Here is a 24864-nt window from a genome sequence, read left to right as displayed (position 1 = left end):
GAGAGATCATTTGAGCTGTCATGGCACTTTACGAGAGAGTTTCTGGCAGTGTTCGGACAGGATCCGGGTGGACAGACGAGATCATGAGTACCATCCGGGTCAAACAAGGGTGTCCTTTATCGCCTACCTTGTTTGGCCTCTACATTGACGAGCTTGAGACACTGATCCAGACACAGGGGGGCGTAGGTTGCTCTCTTACGGGCACGCTGATCCAAATTTTGCTCTATGCAGATGACGTGGCTCTCTTGTCTTCCTCAGCAAAGGGGCTTCAGAGACACCTAGACGCACTACAGTCCTTTTGTGAGTCTCATGATTTGAAGGTCAACCTGGGTAAAACCAAGGTCATGATCTACAACACATCTCGAGCCATCATGCGTCAGGAGCAGTTTACATTTGCGGGGCCATCTATTGAGATAGTTTCATCATACACTTATCTTGGGGTTATCTTCTCCGGACCGAGCTTCACTATGAGACCCACGATGCAGGCACGCTTGAGTAGAGGGTATGCCTCATTGGCTAGGCTAGAGAGGCAGTGCTTCCGCTCACACTTTCAGGATCCACACACCAAGGGGTTGCTTTTTGACTCCTTGGCTCGCCCAGCGGGGATGTACGGCAGCCCTTGTTGGGGGCCAGACTTGTCGGATACAGAGTGGGCCCATGTGGAGCAGCTACAGGTTCTCATGTTATCACGGATGATTCGTGGTAAGTCGTCCATTCCTCACCAGATCATTCAGGCTGAGTTTGGGTCACCCCCTTTACAGCTAGATGCTGCATTTCAGGTCATCACATATCTGTACCGAGTTAAGGAATATGGGAATTATATCTCGGGGCATAGCATGCTACCATGGATAGCTCTATCCTCTTCTATGGCACTTGGAGTAGGAGGAGATCAGAGGTGCTGGTATGCACGTACAGAGAGATGGTTTGAGCGACTGGGGCTCCACATGGATACACTACCTCCCTTCCAGTATAGCATGGATGCTCTGTTCTCTCCCCTCTTATCACACGAGGTCAACCAGGTTATCCGTGAGGATCTACTACAGCTACACACTTTTCGGACCTGGTTGGAACCGAGTGAACTCCCAGTGAAGCTTCACTTCTATAGAGATCACTTCTTACATATCACAGCGCAGAGTTTCATTCACCCACCAGAATACACACAGATTCATCTACCCCACTCGTTGAGGATCTCTCTTGGGCAGTTCCGGGTCTCTTCACACAGACTTCACGTCGAGAGCGAGCGACTACCCAGGGAGCAGCGCATATGCACACTGTGTGACATACAAAAGGTTGAGACAGAGGAGCATTTCATCTTCAGGTGTCCTGTGTACTATGAGATCCGAGGACGTTTCCATTGCCTCTTCAAGGATAGTTATGGGATTTTAGCCAGTTTCCTCTCCTACCCAGACCAGCGGTGTTTGGCACATTTCATTCATGAGGCACTTAGACACCGCGAGAGGATACTCCGAGCACGAAGACAGGAGCAGCAGACTTCTTCCTTGGTTGATCCCTCTCAGAGCTCTATCACGGAGTTCTTTCAGCTAGATCACATGGACCCCAACGAGACGAGGCCTCGACATGACCGTGACTCGAAGCCCGTGAGCCGATAGCTCAGACAAAGGGTCAACACACAGATCACACTTGGAGACATCCCCTCCTTGTTTAGAGTCGGAGCCCGACCGACGGGGGTCACAGTAGCCCTAGTTAGACGCAGAGCTATGACCAGAAGACGTGCCAGGACCGCACCTCTGAGTGGCTGACAGCACTCTATTACCAACTTCATGCCTCCACTGCCTCATCCATCCTGATATCTTGCTGTTGCTGGGGATGATGATGATATTGATGATGATGCTGAGATTGATATATAGTCGATCATCGACATGACTATGTTGTACTTAGGACTTAGTACTGCCATTCTGCATTTTTTGCATCTTGCATTTTGCATTGGTATGGATGCTCGTTTAGTAGCTCCACTACCACAGCTCATTGTATCAGGTTTTTCACAATTTCATAGACCCATCGGTCTTCCGAAGACTTTAATAAACTTTCTTTCTTTCTTTCTTTCTGTGATCTTGCTTTGAGAGGTGTCTGATGTGGCCAAGCCCCGTCGCTTGAGTAAGTACTCTCTGTGTGGAACCCCCTCGTGAATGAAGGCCGCGAGGCATCTCTAATCTGGGTAGGCAAGGATTCTGGAAAGGACCCCGGAGCTGTCTCTGAAGAGGCAGTGGTAGCAACCTCAGATCTCGTAGTACACTGGGCACCTGAAAATAAAATGCTCCTCCGACTCGACCTCTCGATAGTCGCAAATTATGCATAAGCGATGCTCCCTAGGAATCCCCTCTTCTCTGCCGCTCTCTCTATGCGGAGGCGGTGTGATGATACCTGAAATTGTCCGATGGAGAGCTCTGCGTCTAACTAGGACTACTGTGACCCCCATCGGTCGGGCTCCAACTCTAAACAAGGAGGGGATGTCTCCAAGTGTGATCTGTGTGTCGACCCTCTGTCTGAGCTATCGGCTCACGGGCTCCGGGTCACGGTCATGTTGAGGCCTCGTCTCGTTGGGGTCCATGTGATCTAGCTGAAAGAACTCCGTGATAGAGCTCTGAGAGGGATCAACCGAGGAAGAAGTCTGCTCCTGTCTCCGTGCTCGGAGTATCCTCTCACGGTGTCTAAGTGCCTCATGAATGAAACCTGCCAAACACCGCTGGTCTGGGTAGGAGAGGAAATGGGCTAAAATCCCATAACTATCTCTGAAGAGGCAGTGGAAACGTCCTCGGATCTCATAGTACACAAGACACCTGAAGATGAAATGCTCCTCTGTCTCAACCTCCTGTATGTCACATAGTGTGCATATGCGCTGCTCCCTGGGTAGTCGCTTTGCTCTGCCGCTCTCGATGCGAAGTCTGTGTGAAGAGACCCGGAACTGCCCAAGAGAGATCCTCATCCAGTGTGGTAGGCGAATCTGTGTGTATCATGGTGGGTCAATGAAACCCTCCGCTGTGATATGTAAGAAGTGATCTCTATAGAAGCTAAGCTTCATTGGGCGTTCACTCGATTCCAACCAGGTCCGAAAAGTGTGTAGCTGTAGTAGATCCTCATGGATAACCTGGTTGACCTCGTGTGATAAGAGGGGAGAGAACGGAGCATCCATGCTATACTGGAAGGGAGATAGTCTATCCATGTGGAGCCCCAGTCGCTCAAACCATCTCTCTGTACGTGCATACCAGCACCTCTGATCTCCTCCTGCTGCAAGTGCCATAGAAGAGGATAGAGCTATCCATGGTAGCCTGCTACGCCCCGAGGTATAATCCCCATATTCCCTAGCTCAATACAGATATGTGATGACCTGAAATGCAACATCTAGCTGTGAAGGGGGTGACCCAAACTCAGCCTGAATGATCTGGTCAGGAACGGATGACTTACCACGAATGATCCGTGATAGCATGAGAACATGTAGCCGCTCCACACGGGCCCACTCTGTATCCGACAAGTCTAGCCCCCAACAAGGGCTGCCGTACATCCTCACTGGGCGAGCCAAGGAGTTAAAAAGCAACCCCTTGGTGCGTGGATCCTGAAAGTGTGAGCAGAAGCACTGCCTCTCTAGCCTGGTCAATGAGGCATACCCTCTACTCAAGCGTGCCTGCATCGTGGGTCTCATAGTGAAGCTCGGTCCGGAGAAGATAACCCCAAGATAAGTGTATGATGAAACTATGTCAACAGATGACCGCGCAAATGTGAACTGCTCCTAACGCATGATGGCTCGAGATGTATTGAAGATCATGACCTTGGTTTTACCCAGGTTGACCTTCAAATCACGAGACTCACAAAAGGACTGTAGTGCGTCTAGTGTCTCTGAAGTCCCTCTGCTGAGGAAGACAAGAGAGCCACGTCATCTGCATAGAGCAAAATCTGGATCAGCGTGCCCGCAAGAGAGCAACCTACATCCCCGTGTGTCTGCATCACTGTCTCAAGCTCGTCAATGTAGAGACCAAACAAGGTAGGCGACAAAGGACACCCTTGTTTGACCCCGATGGTACTCATGATCTCGTCTGTCCACCCGGATCCTGCCCGAACTCTGCTAGAAACTCTCTCGTAAAGTGCCATGACAGCCCAAATGATATCCTGGTCATAACCCAAGTCTTGTAGGTGCCGTATGAGGCGGGCTCTCGGGACCATGTCAAATGCCTTGCAAAAATCCACAAAGCAACAATAAACCCTCTGCTTCCGTGACCTCGCCTCCTCGATAATACATCTGAGCGTCAGAATGTGGTCCATGTTTCCATGATCACGCCGGAATCTGGCCTGTCCTGCTGCTCTGAGTCCTTAACACTCTGCAAGTCTGCTAACCTCGCATATGCGATAAACTCAATGCATAGCCCCTCGTGATCCTTAACTCGGCCATTGTGCGGTTTCAATGTCTCGATTCCCCCTGTGGTGAACAACGAGCAAGTGGTGGGGCGACATGTGTGTATGAGATCTAGAGTGATGAGCTGGTATGGGACATCATAAAGATGGTGTGCATACGTGTGCCAAACTCTCATGTCGGTGAGGGGTGATGGAGACCTACGCTCAAGGAATCTCCGCCAAAAATCCTTAGAGTTGTTGCTGTACAAGATGTGCAGCAGCTCCTCCTCATTTCGACGAAGAAATGCCTGCTTCTTCTGACGTACGAGACGTCGATACTTACGTACCATGTCTGGTGTGTTTGGGAGGTGACATTTGGTTTCAAGTTGGAGCTGTCGGCGATAAGCCTTGCACTCCGCATCGTACCGATTGTTGCAGGGTACAAAACCAAGAGGTGGTGGTCTAGTGGACCGTGTGGTGTGGGGAAAGATTTGGAGGGCAGCCTCGTGGAGTGTGCAACTAATCAGGGCAGCACGGTCCTCTATGAGTGGTATGTGATCGATGTAGGTTAGGAGTCTGTTTAGGCATCCAGAGTAGGCCGGTGAGTTGCTGTGATCAAAGTGTATGTCGTGGTAGGTGTCGTGCTTCCTATGTGGTGTGTGTGGTGTGGCTAAGCGTGGGGTGGCGATAGTAAATAATAGGTATGTGTGATCAGCTCCTGGAGGGAGTGGTGCTACGGTGAAGTTGGTGATACATGAAGTGAAGGTAGGGGATCCCATGATGTAATCTACTATACTAGTGCCCCCCCCCCCCTGTGTGGGAAGCAAGTAAAGCCACCTGAGGAGGGCCATAGGTCAAGCCCGTTGTAGATGATGAGATCATGCATCCTGCCCAAACCAAGGAGCGCGTGTTCATATGGTGTAACAGGCCCGTGTCGGTCCGATGAGGTCCTGGTCATACCTGCTCCATCTAGGTCCATGTCTTGCAGCATGATATAGTCGTTTCGAAAGTCCAGGAGTGGTGCCTGGCGCGTGCTCGTCCTAGCGTTGAAGTCCCTAACAAGGAGAACTTCCCCGCGGGCTGAAATGTCTGGGATATCCTGATGTAAGGGTGCATATGGCGATGTCTCACCCTCTTCTCGTGCCACTCTGGCAAAGTGGGATGTGTCTGGCAGAAAGTAGCATATTGCTATGAAAAAGTCACGGGTGTCTGTGCGTCGGATCCGAATCCACATGAATCGGGAGTGTGCGTCCTTCCTCTCAATGGAGATGGCTCCAGCGAGGGAAGACCTGTACAATACTACGACCCCGCCTGATCCTTGAACTCCTCCTGTATCCCTCGTCTCATCCCTGAAGGCTAACTCCCATGTGTAGCAATTGACTATCGGTAGTGGACGCTCTGGGCTCTCGTGTGTCTCCGTGTAAAAGACTATGTCTCGTCCTGTATAAGACTCCGAGAAGTTCCCTGGGTCTGACCATAAGATACCATTACAGTTCCAAATGGTGCAATCTATGGTCTCAAAAACCTGAGTCTCATAGGCTCCGTCCCCCTAGGGAGTACGCGTGGGAGCCCAACGGGTGCCAGTCAACAACCTACCATCTCGGACCACAGCCCATTTTTCCTCCTTGCGGGCAACATCCCGCTGCTGCAGAAAAACTCGTCGCTCCTCAATCTGTAGTGGTGTCAAATCCTTGTCCATGGACAGGGTGGGATGCTCTCGTGGAGTGGCTCGGCATCGGAGTGTCGCTAGTTGAGCATGACTAGGGGGTGCTCTCGCTTGGGATCTCTCCCAACACGCCATGCTCCCTCTATGCCATGGTCGGGGACCCCCATGGTAGTGGTCACAAAGGTGATCGCCTCCTCCATGGGCGTCGTAGTGGTGGTGGTGCTGTCTCATGTGATCCCTCGTATCTAGATGTTGAGGGCCTTCGAAGCCCTCTGCTGCTGCTCCTGTATGGCGGCTAAAACCGTTGCCTTTGCAGGCTCCCGTTTCGCCACATCCACCCATCTAGTCGTCTCTACTATAGCTGACTGTATCATGGCTATCTGTGCCTCCATCTCTATGACTGGGGTCCCTCCAAGCGCTGCTCTGAGGGTCCCGAGCTCCTCTCGAAGCTATGTGATGTCGTGCATGAGTCCCTGAATAAGGGCGCCCTTCTCGTGTATATTGCGGGCCTGCTCCTGATGTATCAGGCCTGCTCCTGGGTATAATGTGTTAGCTCTGCCTGACGGGCCCGGATGTTGTATATCTCAGCCAATAGGGAGTCCCAAGCATCTGGTGGGGGCCTAAGATGTCCTGGTCCATGTGGGAACTGGATCTCGAGAGGGGTTGGAATGAAGGTGGGCTGCAAAGGTTGTACTGAGGGTGGGGACAGCATGATCTGGGCGGGGGAGTGGTATGTAGGAGTAGCGAGGCCGGACGAGGTGATGAAGGGAGGTTGATTGAGAGGTAGAGGTGATACGAGGGGAAAGTACTGTGGAGCCGTGGCCGGTGGGGCCAATGGTGAGGCTACTGTAGAGGAGACCTGTGATAATGATGCATGAGAGGGGGAGGAGAGAGGTGGCGTAGATGATGAGGCGGATGATGGTGGTGAAATAGTGGTGGTAACCATAGAAGTCGAGGATGTGGTGAGCGGCATGGACTTTGGGTGGGCCCCTTTCTTCTGGGCCGCGGTGCTGTCTACTGTCAAACCGCTCCGGTTGCTGCATTTGTTGAAGTCCTCCAGATTGAGTTGCTTTTGTGTTTTCGCCTTGTCACCGTTCCCCTTCCCCATCTCCACGCATATGCAAATTTGGACCGTAGGGTCTCCCACCTAGTCTCCTGTCCTCATCCCCCTGTTCCCTTCATTATGGGGGAGGCAGCGGCGGGCAAAGAAGGGATTGAAATAGGTCCGAGCTGTTGGAGAACCCCCGCTCGCAGCTCCGAGCGGGGGGTAGCGGCGGGGGTAGTAGAGGGGTAGCCGAGGGGGGGTAGCGAGGGCGTAGCGGGGGAGAGAGAGGGGTAGTGAGAGGGTAACGAGGGGGTACGAAGGGGTAGCGGAGGGGGTTGCGAGGGGGTAGCAGAGAGAGCAGGGGGTAGCGGGAGAGAGAGAGAGAAGGGGGTAGCGCAACGGGTAGCAGAGAGAGTAGGGGGTAGCGGTGAAGGTACGTGAGAAGAGAAAGTGCAGGTACGAAGGAGTCGAAGTAGAACAGCCGTCACATTGAAGTCTTAGATAGATAAAAAACACACAAATACAAAGTACTTGTACCTAGACCTAGGACTAAGTGTCCTAGGTGTCACATAGGACTAAGTGTCCTATGTGGCCTAAAAGGCACTAACACTATAAGTGCCTACACTTATGCCTACAAGGCACATATCATGGCCTATAGGGCATCACTAGAACCATCAGAAGATGGCCTACAAACCCCCCTCCATGGAATGGGCTGAAGTACTCTGGAAACGTCTCAGAATACCTCGTAGTTTCTGGTCATGGTGGCACATGTTCATCCAAAAGGATATAGCCACCTATGAATGTACAAGGAATGTCAGATCATGTAACAAAGGGAACCAAGTGTAAAGCCTGTCGGAAGACTTCAAACTTGGGACGAGGAAGTGCCTTTGTAAACATATCTGTGATGTCCTCCTCTGTGGGAAAATAGGACAACTCTATGTCTCCTGCTGACAACTGCTCCCGAACATAATGATAGTGAACTTCAATATGCTTGGTACGCGCATGAAACACTGGGTTACGCGCAATGGCCAAAGCACTCTGGCTGTCAGTGTAGACAATAGTGGAGGATGTCTGGCAAATACCAAGATCTGTAAGTAACTGTCGAAGCCAAACACACTCTACTGTAGCGGTGAAAGATGCCCTGTACTCAGCCTCACAACTAGACGTGGCAACTGTCGGTTGCTTCTTGCTGAGTCAAGAAATACATGAATTGCCAAGCAAAAAACAATTGCCAGTATGTGACACTCTGGTGTCGGAACATCGTGCCCAATCACTATCCGTGTAAGCATGCATGGTAAGTGAACCATGATCACCATAGAAGAGGGCTAAATCCTGAGTGCCTCTGAGATATCTGAAGACTCTCTTCACTGCCTGCCAATGCTGTGAACTGGGCATGTGCATGAATCTGCTGAGCAGAGATACTGCATACTGCAAGTCAGGTCTAGTGTGACATAAATAAATAAGGCATCCAACAGCCTGCTGATAAAGAGTGATATCACATGGTGGGCTCCCATCATGAGCTGAGAATTTGAAGCCAGGGTCCACTGGAGTAGAGATTGGCTTGCAATCCTCAAACTGAAAACGATCAAGGACCTGTCCAATATACTTGGACTGAGACATCATGATACCCCCCTCAACATGAGCAAACTGAATGCCCAAATAATAATGGAGCCGTCCCATGTCTAACATGTCAAAAATCTGCTGCAAATCAGCCTTGAAGGCTGCAATTTGCTAAGTATTTGGGCCCGTGATGAGCATATCATCCACATATAAAATCAGCACTAAAAAATCAGATCCACTCCCACGGACATAAAGAGTGGGTTCTGTGGGACTATTCTGAAAACCAAGGGATAGTAAGTGTGCATGAATTTTGGCATACCATGCCCTGGGTGCCTGCTTCAAACCATGAAGGGCTTTTCTAAGCCAGCATACCTTACTTTCAGAATTAACAACCTCAAAGCCAGGAGGTTGTGTGACATAGACTTCTTCCTGCAGATCCCCATGGAGAAAAGCGGTTTTGATGTCAAGTTGGTGCACTTGCCAATGATGATGGGCTGCAATGGCAATGACACATCGAATGGTAGTAATCCTGGATGTGGGAGCAAATGTCTCCTCAAAGTCAATGCCTTGTTGTTGGGCATACCCTTTTGCAACAAGACGGGCTTTGTATCGATCTATGCTGCCATCAGATTTCCTTTTTAATTTGTAGACCCACCGCGTTCCAATGGCATGCTTGCCAAGTGGGAGATCTACTAATTCCCATGTGTCATTTTTTGCAATAGATTGTAACTCAGCTTTCATTGCATCCATCCACTCTTTGCTGTCAAAAGCATCTTTACGGCACAAAGGCTCTTCATTGCAAGCTGTAGCAAGGAGGGCAAACTCAAGAAAGTGACCATGCTGTCTAGTCCCTGATCTTGTCCGGGCAGCAAAAGGCTGATCTTGTTTGCTGTCCCTCAATGTATCAAGAAGCCATCTGGGAACTTGCCTTTGCTGTCTATTGACAGCTCTTTCTTCAATCACTGCATCATGAGTTGTTATGCTCTAGCCGGGATAGCATGACCTCGGATAGATCGGTGGGCATTTTCTCTTAGATGACCAACTTTTGTAATAGTTAATGTGTGTAATTGAAATGGTCAAGAGAAGTAACTGCCAAGGTCCTAGGTGAGGGCGGAATGGCATTGACTAGATAGTTCTGAGTGCTAAGGCCTAGGTGCACCTAAATGTGCAATAATGCCAAGGGGCAAGTGGGTTTTAATGTGCCCCAAGAGAGGGGTAAAAAAAAAGGTGCACCAAGTGGAGAGGCTAAATTGATGACATTTGGCAAGGAGAACTATCTAGGGAGTTGAGGGTCTCTTGGATAGGTATGAAATAACGTACGTAATCTGATGATTAACTATCCTTTGAGAATAGGCTGGGTGGTATAACAGATCGCCATCGCCCGTGATTGTAAAACCAACGAGTAGAGATTCAAGAAGTAGATCAAAGCGTGGATAGGTAACGTAAGGGCAAGAAGCCAAGAAGCGATAGTAGGGAGTAATTGGTATCAGAGCTCATGCAGGAATTTAATCTGACGATTCGGTACCGAAGAGGAAAAGACAATAAGGTGGCTGATGCGTTGTCTCGCATTATGCACAACCTGAGTCCCACTACTCATTCCCAACTCAATCCTTAGTGTCTCAAATACCGCTGTCCAAAAATGACCGGTAAATCTAACATCTCTATCTGACACTATGGATCTAGGCAATCCATGCAGACGAAATATATGTTTAATGAACAAATCCGCCACTTGCGGGGCACTAACAGACTCTCTAGTCGGAATGAAGTGAGCCATCTTGGTTAGACGATCAACCACCACAAGGATAGAATTATATCCTCCTTGTGTTGCAGGTAGTCCTACAATAAAGTCCATGAAAATGCCCACCGATCTATCCGAGGTCATGCTATCCCGGCTAGAGCATAACATGAGTAGTGGGATCATTTTGTGCCAGAAGAGAAACCTGCAAATCAGCATGAGGTTGAGGCTGATTATTGCTTAGTGGAGGGCTTGCAGGAGGCTCATGCTGCTGCTCAAAATCCTCTTCTAATGATGGCAAAGGTAACCAAGATTCAAAGGCATCAAACATGTCAACATCTGCCTTTGCTTTGCAGTCCACAAGAGGAGAAGCTGAATGTTCAGCAAAGATCACATCTCTACTGGCAATAATCTTCGCAGTATTTGGTTGATATAACCTATACCCTCTGCTCTCCTAGCTGTAACCAATGAATATGCATTTGATTGCCTTGTCATCAAGTTTATAACTCAGCTGAGATGGTATATGAACATATGCAAGAGACCCAAAAACTCTCATATGTGAAAGTGAAGGCTTCCTGCCTTTCCATGCTTCATAAGGTGTAATAGTCTTCAATGCCCGTGTAGGTGATCTATTCAACACATAGCTGGCACACATTACTGCATCAAGCCAAAATTTATTGGGCAAAGACTTGGCCTTAAGCATGCATCTGGCCATCTCCATTGTGGACCTGTTTTTCCTTTCAGAAACACGATTCTGCTGAGGAGTGTAAGGAGTAGTGCATGAGTGAATAATGCCCCGTGAGGACAAAAATGCATCAAACTCCTTTGACATATACTCACCCCCCCTATCTGTGTTGAGGGTTACAAGCTTGTTTCCTTATTCATTCTCAACCATATTCAACCATCTCTGAAAGCATAAGAAAACTTCAGATTTGGCCTTTAAAGGATATACCCAACAATATCTTGTGAAATCATCAATGAGAGTCATGAAATACTTGTATCCTCCAATAGCATTTGTCCTCATTGGGCCACACACATCACTGTGTACTAGCTGCAATTTCCTTTGTGAGAGTTTTAGACAATTCTTTTGAAAAGGAAATCGATGCATTTTACCGAAAAGACAACCCTCACACACATGTTTGGAAACTGTGTGAGTCTGAGGTACATCATTTGCCATCTGCTGTGTAGGTAGCTTTGCAAGAGCTCTATAATTGAGATGGCCCATTCTCTCATGCCAAAGATGAGTTAGCAAGTTGTGAATCTGAAATAGCCAATGCTTCAATAGAAAGTGCAGCTGGATGATGATCAAGGTGATAAAGCCCTTTTTGCAAAGTGCCAGTGAGAACTATGACATTGTCATCACGAAGATCATATACTAGGCATCCGTAGCCATCAAAAATTACTCTGAAACCTGAAGTAGCAATCGCTGAAATTGAAATCAAGTTGACTTCAATGCCAGGCACAAAAAGAACATTTGTCAAAGTCACAGGATGGCTGGAAATGGATGTGAGCTGCAAATCTCCAACTCCTTTTACAGCATATGAAGCATTATTAGCACATGTAACAGTCCCCCCTCGAGGTGCATCAAGGTGATAAAGCCCTTTTTGCAAAGTGCCAGTGAGAACTATGGCATTGTCATCACGAAGATCATATACTAGGCATCCGTAGCCATCAAAAATTACTCTGAAACCTGAAGTAGCAATCGCTGAAATTGAAATCAAGTTGACTTCAATGCCAGGCACAAAAAGAACATTTGTCAGAGTGACAGGATGGCTGGAAATGGATGTGAGCTGCACATCTCCAACTCCTTTTACAGCATATGAAGCATTATTAGCACATGTAACAGTCCCCCCTCGAGGTGCATCAGCTAAAGAATGAAACAACTGTCTACAAGATGTGACATGCTTGGAAGCACCACTATCAAAGTACCAGGACTGAGCATCATTAGCAGTAAAGAGTGCATGAGCTTTGGAGGGATCAAATGAGCAATGGACAGCCCATGCCCAATCATCCTGAAGAGCATGTGCATGTGAAGCATCTGCTGGCTCATGGGATTCAATAGCATGTGAGGCATTAACTGTCAATCCTGCTTTCTTTTTCTCCGAAGCAATGTGCTTCCTGCATTCTGAAATGTCATGTCTAGGCTTACGACAATAGTTGCATCTTTTCTTCTTTGCCTTATCTGCTGTATTTTTAGATGCATGGGAGGAATTGCAGCTGCTATGCGCAGAGGAATTGCAGCTGCTATGCGCAGATTTTGGCTTGCCCATAGGCTTGGAAGCCTTGCCTCTTCCTATCTGATGTGAAGCAAATGCATGATCAGAAATAATGGCTTGTCTGTTAGCTCTACTTTGCTCTTCCTGCAAAAGCAAAGTAACTAGCTGATCAAAGGAATAGTGGTCTGGATTACCCATGGCCACTAATCGAAGGGTTGTAGCAAACCCTTGATATGTATATGGCAGTCCATTCAATGTGGTACTGACAAGCTGTGAATTTGGCACCACCTCATCAATGTTGGCAAGCTGTTCCATGAGGTCCTTGACCTTTGTTAAGTATGCATCCATTGACTTACCTTCATTCATATTGACTTCCTGTAATTGCCTTCTCAAATATGCAACACGAGCTTCATTGCGAATCTGACAGAGAGAAGCCAATTTATCCCAAGCATCCTTTGCTATCCTGCAAGACCGGATGTGTGGAATAATGATTCTCTTGCATGATAAAGCAATGCATGAATGTGCATTTGCATCTCTTGCATCCCATCTTGATTGTTCCTGAGTTGGAAGAGCAGCAACAGGAGTGCTAGAGGAAGAGGCATCAGAAGGAGTCCCCCCTGTAGAAGGACCAGCTGTAGAGGCAACCACTGTAGCATTGGCTGGCCTCAGATCAGCCCCAGAAACAATATTCCACAAATGCTTTGCAACAAGAATATGTTTCATGAGATAAGACCACATCGGATAGTTGGTGCCATCCAACTTATCATCTTCACGAAGAACTCCATATAAATCTTGATTGTTCCCAGCCATAGCAAATGTGATACCCTGAAAAAGTCCTGAAAACCCAAAAGCCTCAAGGCTATCACTGCAAAAAGCTGGCTGTCCCAAAAATGACAGCAAATATCTGCAAATTTCAGACCCAAATCAAAGGGCAAACGCAGATCTGACCCAAATGTGACTATGACAGGCAATGTTCACTGCAAAAAACAGCAAATTTGGCAAAAGCCCCAAATTTATTGAGGGCAAATGCAGAAAAGCCCCAAATTTTGCTGAGATTTTGCAAATGTGACCCAATTGATTGCAATCTGACTCAATGTCCTGCAAAAGTGACTCAATGTTCTGTAAAATGACTCAATGTCCTGCAAATGTGACTCAATGTACTGCAATCAAAAAGAAATTGCAGACCAAATCCCGAATCTCTCTTGAAGGTATTGAAAGCCCCAAATTTTGCCAGAGTCCTGCAAGAGACTTCACACATGCAACACCTGTACCGCAGTCTCGAGAGAAGTACCAGCTGTACGGACATCTCAAGTACAGTGTACGGCTGTACTGTCAGCTCAAGTACAGTTGTACGGCGAGCTCAAGTACGGCTGTACGGTGTACGGTTGTGCGGTCGTACGTTGTACAGGAATTTGTAGTACTGGAGTTATACGGAGGCTCCCACGTGCAGGTACGGCGATGTACGTGTACGGCGATGCAGATGTACGACGACGCGCAGGTACGGCAATGCAAATGTACGATGATGCGTGATGCAATACGGCGATGCAGATGTACAGCGACGCACATGTACGGTACGATATCCGTACGTGGTTGTACGGACGTCCGTACTTTTGTACATGCAATACGGACAAGGGGCACATGAAGCAAAGTTGGGCTCTGATACCACTGAAGGTACGTGAGAAGAGAGAGTGCAAGTACGAAGGAGTCGAAGTAGAACAGCCTTCACGTTGAAGTCTTAGATAAAAAACACACAAATACAAAGTACTTGTACCTAGACCTAGGACTAAGCGTCCTAGGTGTCACATAGGACTAAGTGTCCTATGTGGCCTAAAAGGCACTAACACTATAAGTGCCTACACTTATGCCTACAAGACACATACCATGGCTATAGGGCATCACTAGAACCATCAGAAGATGGCCTATAAGCGGGAGAGAGAGAGCAGGGGGTAGTGTAGGGGTAGTGCAGGGAGAGAAAGAAAGAAAGAAAAAGTTTATTAAAGTTTTCGGGAGACCGTGAAGGTCTATGAGACTAAAGATAACTGATACAATGAGCATAACGGTGGCGGTCTCAAAACGGGCCAGCCAACCGTTTTTGCAAAAAAGAGGTTATGAAGGACGGTGTGTCTAGTCCTGATACAAAAAATATGTGTCTACCTCCAAATGATACAAAAAAGAAGGGGGGGGCACCAAAAATGGGGCAGAGGGGGGAGATACAATATATATGTGCAGGTGGTGATCGTCAGACACCAATCATAGAGGGGCCGTCAAATGGGAGGCCGGAAAAAACCCTGCGATAGATGATTGGCCTCTGACGTCACGCGGCCTAGTCGAGCTCGGTCGTCGGGGGTGGCGGGTGGCCCTGCGGATGAGGGCAACATTAACCCCGGTGGGGCGGGCAGAGAGCAGAGACGAGATGTCATAGACCTGGATGTGTGAGTCTGTCCGCTGGCGCAGCTGTCGTGGCTCTGGCTCTCGCTCACGTCCGCGTCGTCGGCTAGACTGAGGAGAGCAGGGGTAGCGCAAGGGGGGCGCAGGGGGGAGAGCAGGGGGTAGCGGGAGAGAGAGAGAGAGAGCAGGGGGTAGTGCAGGGGTAGCAAGGGGTACCGCAGGGGGTAGCGAGGGGGAGCGCAGGGAGGAGAGCAGGGGGTAGCGCAGAAGGACTGAGAAGTGAGGAAAGGATGTAGAGGGAGAGATAATTCCTAGCTGTTGTACATCCTGCTAGCTGGGAAAGATTTTCTAGCCATTCTTGAAGATAAATGCTTCCCCATCCGCTTCCAAAAGGTCAAGAGTAATCCAATTATATTGCCTGTCGATACAATCAGATTTACAAGAGTGTAATACCAAGGCTATGAAGTAATGATTTAAGTTGGCCACAATTTGAGAAATTCTGGTTCTTTATTTACAAGGCCCAATGGAGGACAGACTTTCCCAACATACATGCTTGAACGCTACTATAGCAGCTTTATATTTACCAAGATTTCGACTAACTTGGTATGGGTATTTACTAATATTATGACTAGCTTGGGATGGGCTCAATCTATAGTGAGAAAGCTGGTCAATTTATTCTAGACTACTCATCTATGTTTATACCATTTGAAGGCATTTGGCAAGTCTGCGTACACCAAATACTCTTAAATGTTGCAACTCAATAGTGAGAAGAAAATCAAAAATGCATCCATGATCAAGTTTGTGAGAGTAGAGAGAGTACACACAACCTTGGAGAAAGCACAATGTAAATACAAAGAAAAGTGAATTTTGTTGGCATTGCCACATGTACGGTGCAAAAAATTATTCCTCCACCAGCCTATGGAGGATCCTAGACTTCTTCATTGAACTGGATCTGAAACCTACAAAGGGTCTAGAGTTACGTGTCATAATGTAATATCAACTCCATATTACAACCAGTGAGGGCATTATCAATTCATTTGGACAAAAAGCCTAACGAAATCCATTGTGACAATCTGACTTGATTCTTGGAGATTGCATCATGCAGCATCCATTCCCACTAAAGAAACAATTATCTTGTATACAAAGGAGATGCCTCCATAGAAAAATGTTTTGCTTTGATAAAACCTAGGTGAATATATCCGCTAGATTGTAAGCACACAATAATATATTTCATTGCCAATGCAACCTTACCTTGAAATTCACTAGCTTTCCAAACTTCACAAACTCTGCATGAACATCCTCATAAAATTCTTCAAAGTGTTCGGCGACCTCCTCATCCGTATACTGCAATCCATTTAACAGAAAACAGCAGAGAATTATGACGTCAGTCAGCCCTTACACGAGGAAAAAATCAGAGCATATGATGAGCAAGTTGAACAAAAATGGAAAAGTCCGTAGATTATCAATGGCATGCACAACTTCGTAATTCATCCAAATGAGAAAGCCATATTTTGCAATTTGCTGAGGAAAAACAACCTAACAAAACAAGCAATGAGGACTATAGAGAGCTCTAAGATGCTGCACAAAACTGCAGGGGTGAGGGAGGACCATAGGCCAAATGAGGTAATGGATAGCTTTATATGTGTTGGAGGCAGGGATAGGCGGGACGAGATTGGGGAAGACGAAGAATGCCAAGTATTGGACAGATCAAAACACCAAGGAGATGTATTCCCCACGTCCGAAGCTGTTTTCCGGCTCCAACAATGCAATGGCATTCTAGGAACAGGGCATTCCAGCATTCCACACTAGGGGAGGGTGTTCCCTCGCAACCATGATGTTCAGCCTCATTGGACCCCTCACCATTGCAAGAGAAAGATTAAATATATCAATAGTGGGTTAAAACATTGACATTTCATGTGAATAGACATGCCTATGCTTTAATCCACTCAACCGGAACAAGAGAGGCGGATAAGATCCTTCATTGGATTCACCATTTTGAGCTATATTTTGCCCATCAAGATAAGACTGATCATGAGAAGCTTGCTCTTGTCACATTGCATCTACAGAAGGATGCTCTGATGTGGCGGTCCTTATTACAAATGGGAAAAGAGCCTATTGTTCAATGGTCCAAGTTTGTAGAGCAGCTTGTTTGGACCATAAGAGGGAGGGTGGGTCGATATGCAATAGATGAAGTAAGTAATACAAGAAGAGGGAAAAAATTTTGTCTAAGTGAAAAAACCTTATCCTTCACTAACCGTAGTTAGTGAACTAACTGTGGTTAGGAAAAAAAACCTCTAAAGTGGGAAAAGTGCCCCTAACCTACTTATTACATTACATTGGTCACTGCTAGAATATAATAATAATTCTAACACCCCCCTGCAGTGCCAATGTCATGTACAAGGAAATGATCAATCACCAAAAGGAGATAAGTTCAGGGCACTGCAAAATGCCTCAAACTTTTCACGTGGAAGTGCTTTGGTGAAGATGTCTGCAACATTGTCATGTGTTGACACATAGATCATACTGATCTCTCATACATGCAACTTCTCTCTGACATAGTGATAGTGAACCTCAATGTGCTTCGTGCGAGCATGAAACACAGGATTCTTTGCCACTTCTATAGCACTCTGACTATCAATGAGAATCGGAGAAGAACCCTTCAATGAAAGATGAAGATCAGCAAACAAACGACGCAACCAAACACATTCAACTGTCACTGTGAAAGCTGCCCTGTACTCAGCTTCACATGAGGAGGTAGCCACTGTAGATTGTTTCTTGCTCAACCAAGAAATGCAAGCATGTCCTAGAAAGAAACAATTCCCACTAGTGGACTGCCTAGTATCATAGTCTCCAGCCCAATCTAAGTCACTGTAAGCATGCATCTGCAAGTCACCCCCCGGGGAAACATCAAGCCAAAAGACTTTGTACCTTGCAAGTAACGGAAGATGTGTTTTACAACCTGCCAATGCATAATCTTTGGGCTGTGCATATACCTGCTCACCTGAGAAACTGAAAACTGAATATCAATTCGTGTATTGTAGAGATAAATGAGACATCCAACAGCCTGGCTATAGAGTGTGACATCAATTCAACCGCATCATGCATTGTAAGCTTCAGCCCCGGTTCCATGGGAGTGGACATAGGCTTGCAATCATGCATGTTGAATCTGTCCAAGAGCTTTTGAACATACTTGGACTGAGACATAACAATGCCAAGCCCAAGTCTGACATATCAAATATAGCTTTCAATTGGACTTTGAAATCTGCAATTACTTCCTCATTGATCCGGCAAGCAGCATGTCATCTACATAAAGAATGATGACCAAAATATCCCCCCCATCCTTCTTGATGTAGAGGGTGCTCTCAGTTGGACTATTGTGCAGCCCCTTGCTGGTTAGAAAGGCATCAATTTTGGCATACCATGCACGTGGGGCTTGTTTGAGCCCATACAAAGCTTTATTTAGCTTGCATACCTGATGTGCATTTCTTGAAATTTCAAAGCCCGGAGGTTATTTGACATAAACCTCTTCCAACAAGTCTCCATGAAGGAAAGCTATTTTAATGTCCAATTGATGAACATTCCATTCAAAATTTGCAGCCATTGCTATAACTGACCTGATGGTGGTCATTCTCGATGTAGGAGCAAAAGTCTCCTCATAATCTATGCCCTTTTTCTGAGCATATCCTTTTGCAACCAGCCTTGCCTTGTACCGATCAATGGACCCATCTGGCTTTCTTTTAACTTTGAAAACCCAACGTGTACTTATGGCATTCTTACCTGGTGGCAAATCCATGACATCCCAAGTTTGATTTTTATGAATGGACTGCAATTCATCATGCATGGATTGTAGAGACGATAGCCTTTGCTTTGTGAACTATATCCCACAAAAATGCATTTGAGTGCCTTATCTGACAACTTGTGTCTGAACTCCACAGGCACGTGGGCATATGCAACACAACCAAAAACTCTGAAATGGTCCACTGAAGGCTTTCTCCCATGCCATGCCTCATAGGGAGTGATTGTCTTTAAAGCCTTTGTAGGACCCCGATTTAAAATATAGTTGGCACACACGAGGCCTTCCAGCCAAAACCTGTGAGGCAACTTCTTACTTGTGAGCATGCGTCTGTCCATTTCCATGGCAGTGCGATTCTTCCGCTCAGCTTTGCCATTCTGTTGAGGTGTAAGCCTCACTGTAAGCTGATGCATAATGCCTTTTTCTTTCAAAAATGTCTCAAATTCATGAGACATATACTCCCCTCCTCGATCTGTTCGAAGTGTCTGCACCTTGAGTCCTGTCTCATTCTCAACCATAGCCACAAAGTCTTTGAAATACATAAACACTTCTGATTTTGCCTTGAGACCATAGACCCAAGTGTAGTTGGTAAGTCATCTATGAATGTAACAAAGTAGAGATAACCCCCAAAAGCAGGTATCCTCATGGGACCGCAGACATCACTATGAATAAGCTGTAATTTTCGTGTAGCTTTCACTGCACCATCCTTTTTTAAGGGAAGTCTATGCATTTTGCCAAGAATGCAGCCTTCACATGCATGAGGAGGAGGCGACTCCAAGGGAGGCAATGCATCAACCATATCATGCCTCTGAAGTGTCATTAAGCTGCCATAGCTCATGTGCCCATACCTGGCATGCCATAACTCCACATTCTGCATCGCAGCAGTGAGAGTGCTAACTGATAATGCAAGATGGGATCTTTTTTCATATAGATCAAGCTGAAAAAGAGCCCGATACAAAGTGCCAGACAACATCAAAGCATAGTCATTTTCTTTGTCTCTGACTGCACACTTGTCATCATCAAAAACAACCTGAAATCCTCTATTGAGTGAGGACATTGAAAGTAAATTCTTCTTTATCCCTGGCACATAGAGAACATCTGAAATTCTGAAATCTGTGCCATCAATGGATATGAGAATAATGTCTCCCACTCCACACACTGAATAAGAAGAATTATTCGCACAAGTTACCTTCTTCTTGGTGGGTGAAGAATGCAGAGTTACAAACACACTCTTCTTGGAAGTGATGTGCTTTGAAGCACCACTGTCAAAATACCAAGTATGAAGTGTCTTATCAACACTAAAGGAGCAATTATCTTTTGAAGGATCGTAACTGCAAGTCAAGAAAGCATATGGGTCATCATCATTAGTGGCTGTAATATCAGAACTACCCACTGAAAAATCTGAAGTGCAAGACAAAAAGGCATAGTGCTCTTCAACAAAGTTGGCTGCAACATCTCCTCCATCATGAGAATGTGGAACTGATGCATCTGACACAGCCATACCGGAATCCCTTTTCTTCTCTTTGGCTATGCGCTTCTTGCACTCTCCAATATAATGACCTGGCTTCTTGCAATAATGACAGATGCCTTTCATTTTCTACTTATTTGTATCACCTTTTGACTTATAAAAAGGCTGTCCAGAATCAGCTTTATGCTAATGTGTGGGCTGATTGGCATGTGGCTTTTGCTGCCCTTTACCTTTGGGCTTGAATTTTGAGAGCATAGCATGCTCACCAGCCCGGGTTGCCATATTTCTGCGAGTTTGTTCCTCCTGCAACAGAAGTCCTACCAACTCGTGAAAGGAGAGAGGATTGCTGCCCCCCTCAATGACAAATTCAGTGAGGTGTGGAAACCGAGATAGGACTCAGAAAGAGAGTTGAGAGTGGTGGTGATCATCTCTGAATCCGGAATGACTTCATCAATATTCAGCAATTGTTCCCTAAGGTCCTGAAGCTTTGTGAGGTGAGAATTCATGGAATCTCCCTCCCCCATATGTGTATGGGAAAGTTCTCGCTTCATAAAGGAAACCCTGGCATCATTTCTTGCTGCAAACATACTCTCTAGTATCTCCCAAGCTGCCATAGATGTCTTGCATGACCGAATATAAGGTATAATGAACCTCTTGACAGAAAGAGAAATTACTGAAAGAGCTTGTGCATCTCTAGAGTCCCATCTTTTTTGCTCTGCTGTGGGAGCTCCTGGAGCGGCTACTCCAACCACCTGTGCTGTATTTGTACCTCTACCCCTACCTCCAGCTGTAGGAGTGACAGGTGTAGTCGATGTATCTCGCCTTTCTTCATCTCCATTGACATAATCCCAAAGATGTCTGCCAACCAAGATATTGCGAACCATGAAACTCCACAAGGAGTAGTTGGTGCCATCCAACTTATCCTCTTGTGTGAGAACCCCGAACACCTCATTTGAGTTGTTCTGAGCCATTTTCACCAAATAATCTCAAAAATACAGCAGACTGACCAAGTGAAATCCTTTCCTGGGATATAAAATGCACAAGTAAAATTTGCAAAGAAAAATCTACCCACAGTGACAAATACTGTCACAGCCTGTCAAAGGCTCAGAATGCACTTCAATTATCCTGCAAATGCTCTCCAAAACTTCCAAAAAAACACTGCAGAATTTGCCAATGTCTGCAATGTCACTCAAAATGAGTCCAAAAATTGCCTGCAACAGTCCCAAACTGCTTGTACACTGCCAAATTGCATCAGAATGCCAAAAGCCCCAATTTCTTCAGGGAAATTGCATCCAAAAGAGGGCAAATTGCCTAAAAGCCCCAAAAATGCAACAAATTGTTGTGTAAAGCAAAAAACCCCAAGTTTTTGCAAGAAATTGCAACTCAGAAAGGGGCAGGTTTCCTGAAAGCCCCAAATGTTGCAAAATTTGCAGTGCAAAACCAAAAGCCCCAAATTTTGAGGCGAAATTGAACTAAAAGTGAGGCAATTCCACAAATCCACGAAAAGCCCCAAATTACCTGTGTGCATACGCAAACAAAAGAGCCCCAAAATTGCACTTTGTGCCTATCACCTGCAAGAGTAACGTGCAGGTGATTTGTACGAATACCTGTGTACGGATGCCTGTGTACGGACGACTGATGCACAACTGTACGGATGGCTAATTGTACGGGCTGCCGCTGTACTGATGTACGGCCGCTGGTGATGTATGGATGTACGGCTGGCTGGCGTAGGACTGTACGGCTGGCTGACGCAAGCCTGTACAGACAGTCAGCGCAAGTATGAACATTCAGCGCAATTGTTGTACGGATGGCAGGTACGGACTGCTCGTGTGGTTGTACGGTGAATGTACGGACAGCAAACTCGAAATCCGTACAGCATACGGACGTTGTACGGCTGCTCACGGCTGATGCTAGTTCACGTTGTACGGCTGTTCACGAGCGTTGTACGACAAGTTTTAGCTGGAGCTTCGTCACTAGTACGGGCGTACAGACAACAGCGTGGGCTGCTATATGGCTGTACGGAATCAGTCCGTACATATTGTACGGATGGGAGCTACGAGCAAGGTGCTTGGAGCAGGAAGAGCTTGCGGGCAAGGAGCAGAGAGCTGGGCAGGAAGCTAGGAGCAGGGTCTTGCTACTCTGATACCAAATGTCAGAAAGAGGAGAGTGAGAGAGCAAGAGAGCTATACGTCGATATGCAATAGATGAAGTAAGTAATACAAGAAGAGGGGAAAGGTTTTGTCTAAGTGACAAAACCTTATCCTTCACTAACCGTAACCTACTTATTACATTACATTGGTCACTGGTAGAATATAATAATAATCCTAACAGTCTCTACCTGCTGCGAGCCTCCAGGACCCACCCTATAAAACGAGACTGGCAAGATTTAATAGACTCACGAACGAAGCGTATCCTGAGCAATACCCCTATCCACGAGAACTGTCCAGACCAGTAGTGGGGAGTCCAAGGACTCCATAATCCATCCCACCATGAATCTAAGATCGCCGCCTCGATCTCCATCACCCTGGTGCCTGTCCTACGGAGATAAGAGCGAGGTAAGAGCGGGCATGTCTATGGGCCTCTGTCTCTCTAGAAGCCGCCTCCTAGCCCCAAGGGGATCTAGCTGGTCCACTGTCCCACTATGCCCATCCAATGTGAGTCCATTGACCTAGCATGCGCCCCTCCGAGTCTCTGACCTCCGAGTGCCATATGAGCAGTTGTCTCTCAAACTCCTCTCTACATGACGGCCTAGCTTGAATAAGTCCTCCCGCCAATCTCTGCCACACTCTGTAGAGACTCCTCATCAATGGAGAACCCTTCCCTATCAAAGGAACCTCGGAGAAGATCCACCTGTACGACTAACACCACCGGCCTCCTGTGCGAGGAGTGTTCCCAATAAGCCCCCGCTGGAGGAAGAGCTTCCGGGGTTCTGCTTCTGGGTTGAGGCCTCTCACTACAAGGGTTCATCTTGCCCAAGAGGCCTCTGCTCTGCATCTTTGGATCAATAATGCTTAATCCACCCCGGGGCCTGCATCTGGGGCAAAATCACACTCTACTAAGCCACCTTGGCTCTGGTGATGCACGTTCCATCCGATCCTAACCATAGGAAGTTCCACACCAAGCGTCGTAGCTGCCCCATGCAGCCCCAGTGGAAACACCAGCAAAGAGGAAATATACCAGGCCGTGGCAAGAAGGCCCTGGTTAACCACTAAAGCTCGACCTGCAAGCGAGAGTTTGGCGGAGCTCATGTACAATAGCTTACGTCGAGCACTCTCTACGACTGGGCTGAACTTGGCAGCCCTGGTACCTCACCGTCTCCAATCTTGGGATGCACCGAAAGCAAAAAATCAGCTCCCCAATCTCGAATCTCCTGGATCTCCTCCGAGCCTACGAAGAAACCAACACATTTGGTCCAATTTATGTGAGCTCCGGAAGCCTCGTAATAAATGGCTCCTCTGACCCTCTCTAGATTGGATGCTAAGCTGTCCACATAGAGAGTAGTATCATCTGCAAACTCGAAGTCTAGGAGCTCCTCCTCTTGCCGGATTGGAAGCCTCATCCCCGTAAGGCCAAGTGCCAGAGAGTGCAGAAAGTAACCCAGGGCCTCCACTACAAAGAGGAATACCTAGGGGACCAAAGGACAGCCCTATCTCACTAAACGGGAAAGAGGAGAGGCCTCTCCTGTGTAGCCCCCAATAATCACCTGGCTGGAGCTGCCCACATAAAGAGCTGAAACTCTTCTGATCTCTCTCTCCAAAGATGGAGAGTAACATCCTACCTGGAGATGTCATCCAGGGAAATGGATGAGAAGGCATTTCATAAAGCTTTGTTGGAAATATTGCAGCAAAAATGGCAATCAGCTGAAAAAAGGGCTAAGTATGAGTACTATTGTACGCATGTCAATCCCATTTATTGGGACACCTACTCCAAGGAGGAAGAAAATGCACAAAAATACATAACTATGCCCATACCTGCAAATGCAAGGAGAAGCATTGCACTCATCCACACCCGATCACACACTCTGGAGATAGAGAAAGGTGCTTGGGGAGATGTCTCAAGGGAACAAAGATTTTGCAAGCTGTGTGACCAAGAACAAGTAGAGACAGAAGCACATGTCCTCCTTACATGCACACGGTATGCCTGCATAAGGAAGGACTTTAACAATATTACAGAGGAACACGACACCCTTAGCAAGCTTGCTCTCACATAGCCATACAGCCACTCTAAATACTATATTGCCAAGGTTCTTAAATATCGTGAATGTTGTATTACTCAATGTAGTTCAAAATAATTGTTCTCCCCCCCTTCCATAAAAGGAAGGAGACACTTGTATCGTGACTTTTATGGGTCCCATGGGTCGGTATTTCGGCCCCCAGAGGACGGTAATACATTCTTCTTCTTCTTCTTCTCCAAGAAGCCGAGTCTCTCCAAAGGACCCTCCAAGAAGGACCACGCCACTCTATCACATGCCTTCTCGAAATCCAAAAGAAGAATGGCGAGAGGCTACGACTCCTCTCTACACCAGTCCACTGCCTCCCAGAAAGTGAAGATATTGTTTAGGATGCTACGCTCTTGGACAAAACCGGTCTACATCTCGTGAATGATGTCTGGTAAGTGGGGTCTCAAACACAAGCTAAAGACCTTGACCA

The 24864-nt window shown here is 46.9% G+C and overlaps 1 protein-coding gene across 2 annotated transcripts in view; it reads right to left on the bottom strand.

Annotated features, from left to right (window-relative positions):
* LOC147893172 (Zinc finger C-x8-C-x5-C-x3-H type family protein) overlaps positions 1-24864 on the bottom strand; it is a 102203-nt gene that overhangs the window by 37118 nt on the left and 40221 nt on the right. For both annotated transcript variants that reach the window (XM_087387715.1, XM_087387714.1), the window contains exon 5: positions 16206-16298. In XM_087387715.1, coding sequence (XP_087243841.1) covers positions 16206-16298 — 93 coding nt within the window. The remainder of the gene's footprint in view (positions 1-16205; positions 16299-24864) is intronic.

This window comes from Dipteris shenzhenensis, chromosome 16 (assembly GCF_047967505.1).
Source record: "Dipteris shenzhenensis isolate YYH24624 ecotype China chromosome 16, Dip_SZ_1.0, whole genome shotgun sequence".
In the NCBI taxonomy this organism is placed as follows: domain Eukaryota; kingdom Viridiplantae; phylum Streptophyta; class Polypodiopsida; order Gleicheniales; family Dipteridaceae; genus Dipteris; species Dipteris shenzhenensis.
The sequence above is the reverse complement of the archived record's forward strand: the minus strand, read 5'-3'. Positions and strand labels throughout refer to the sequence as shown.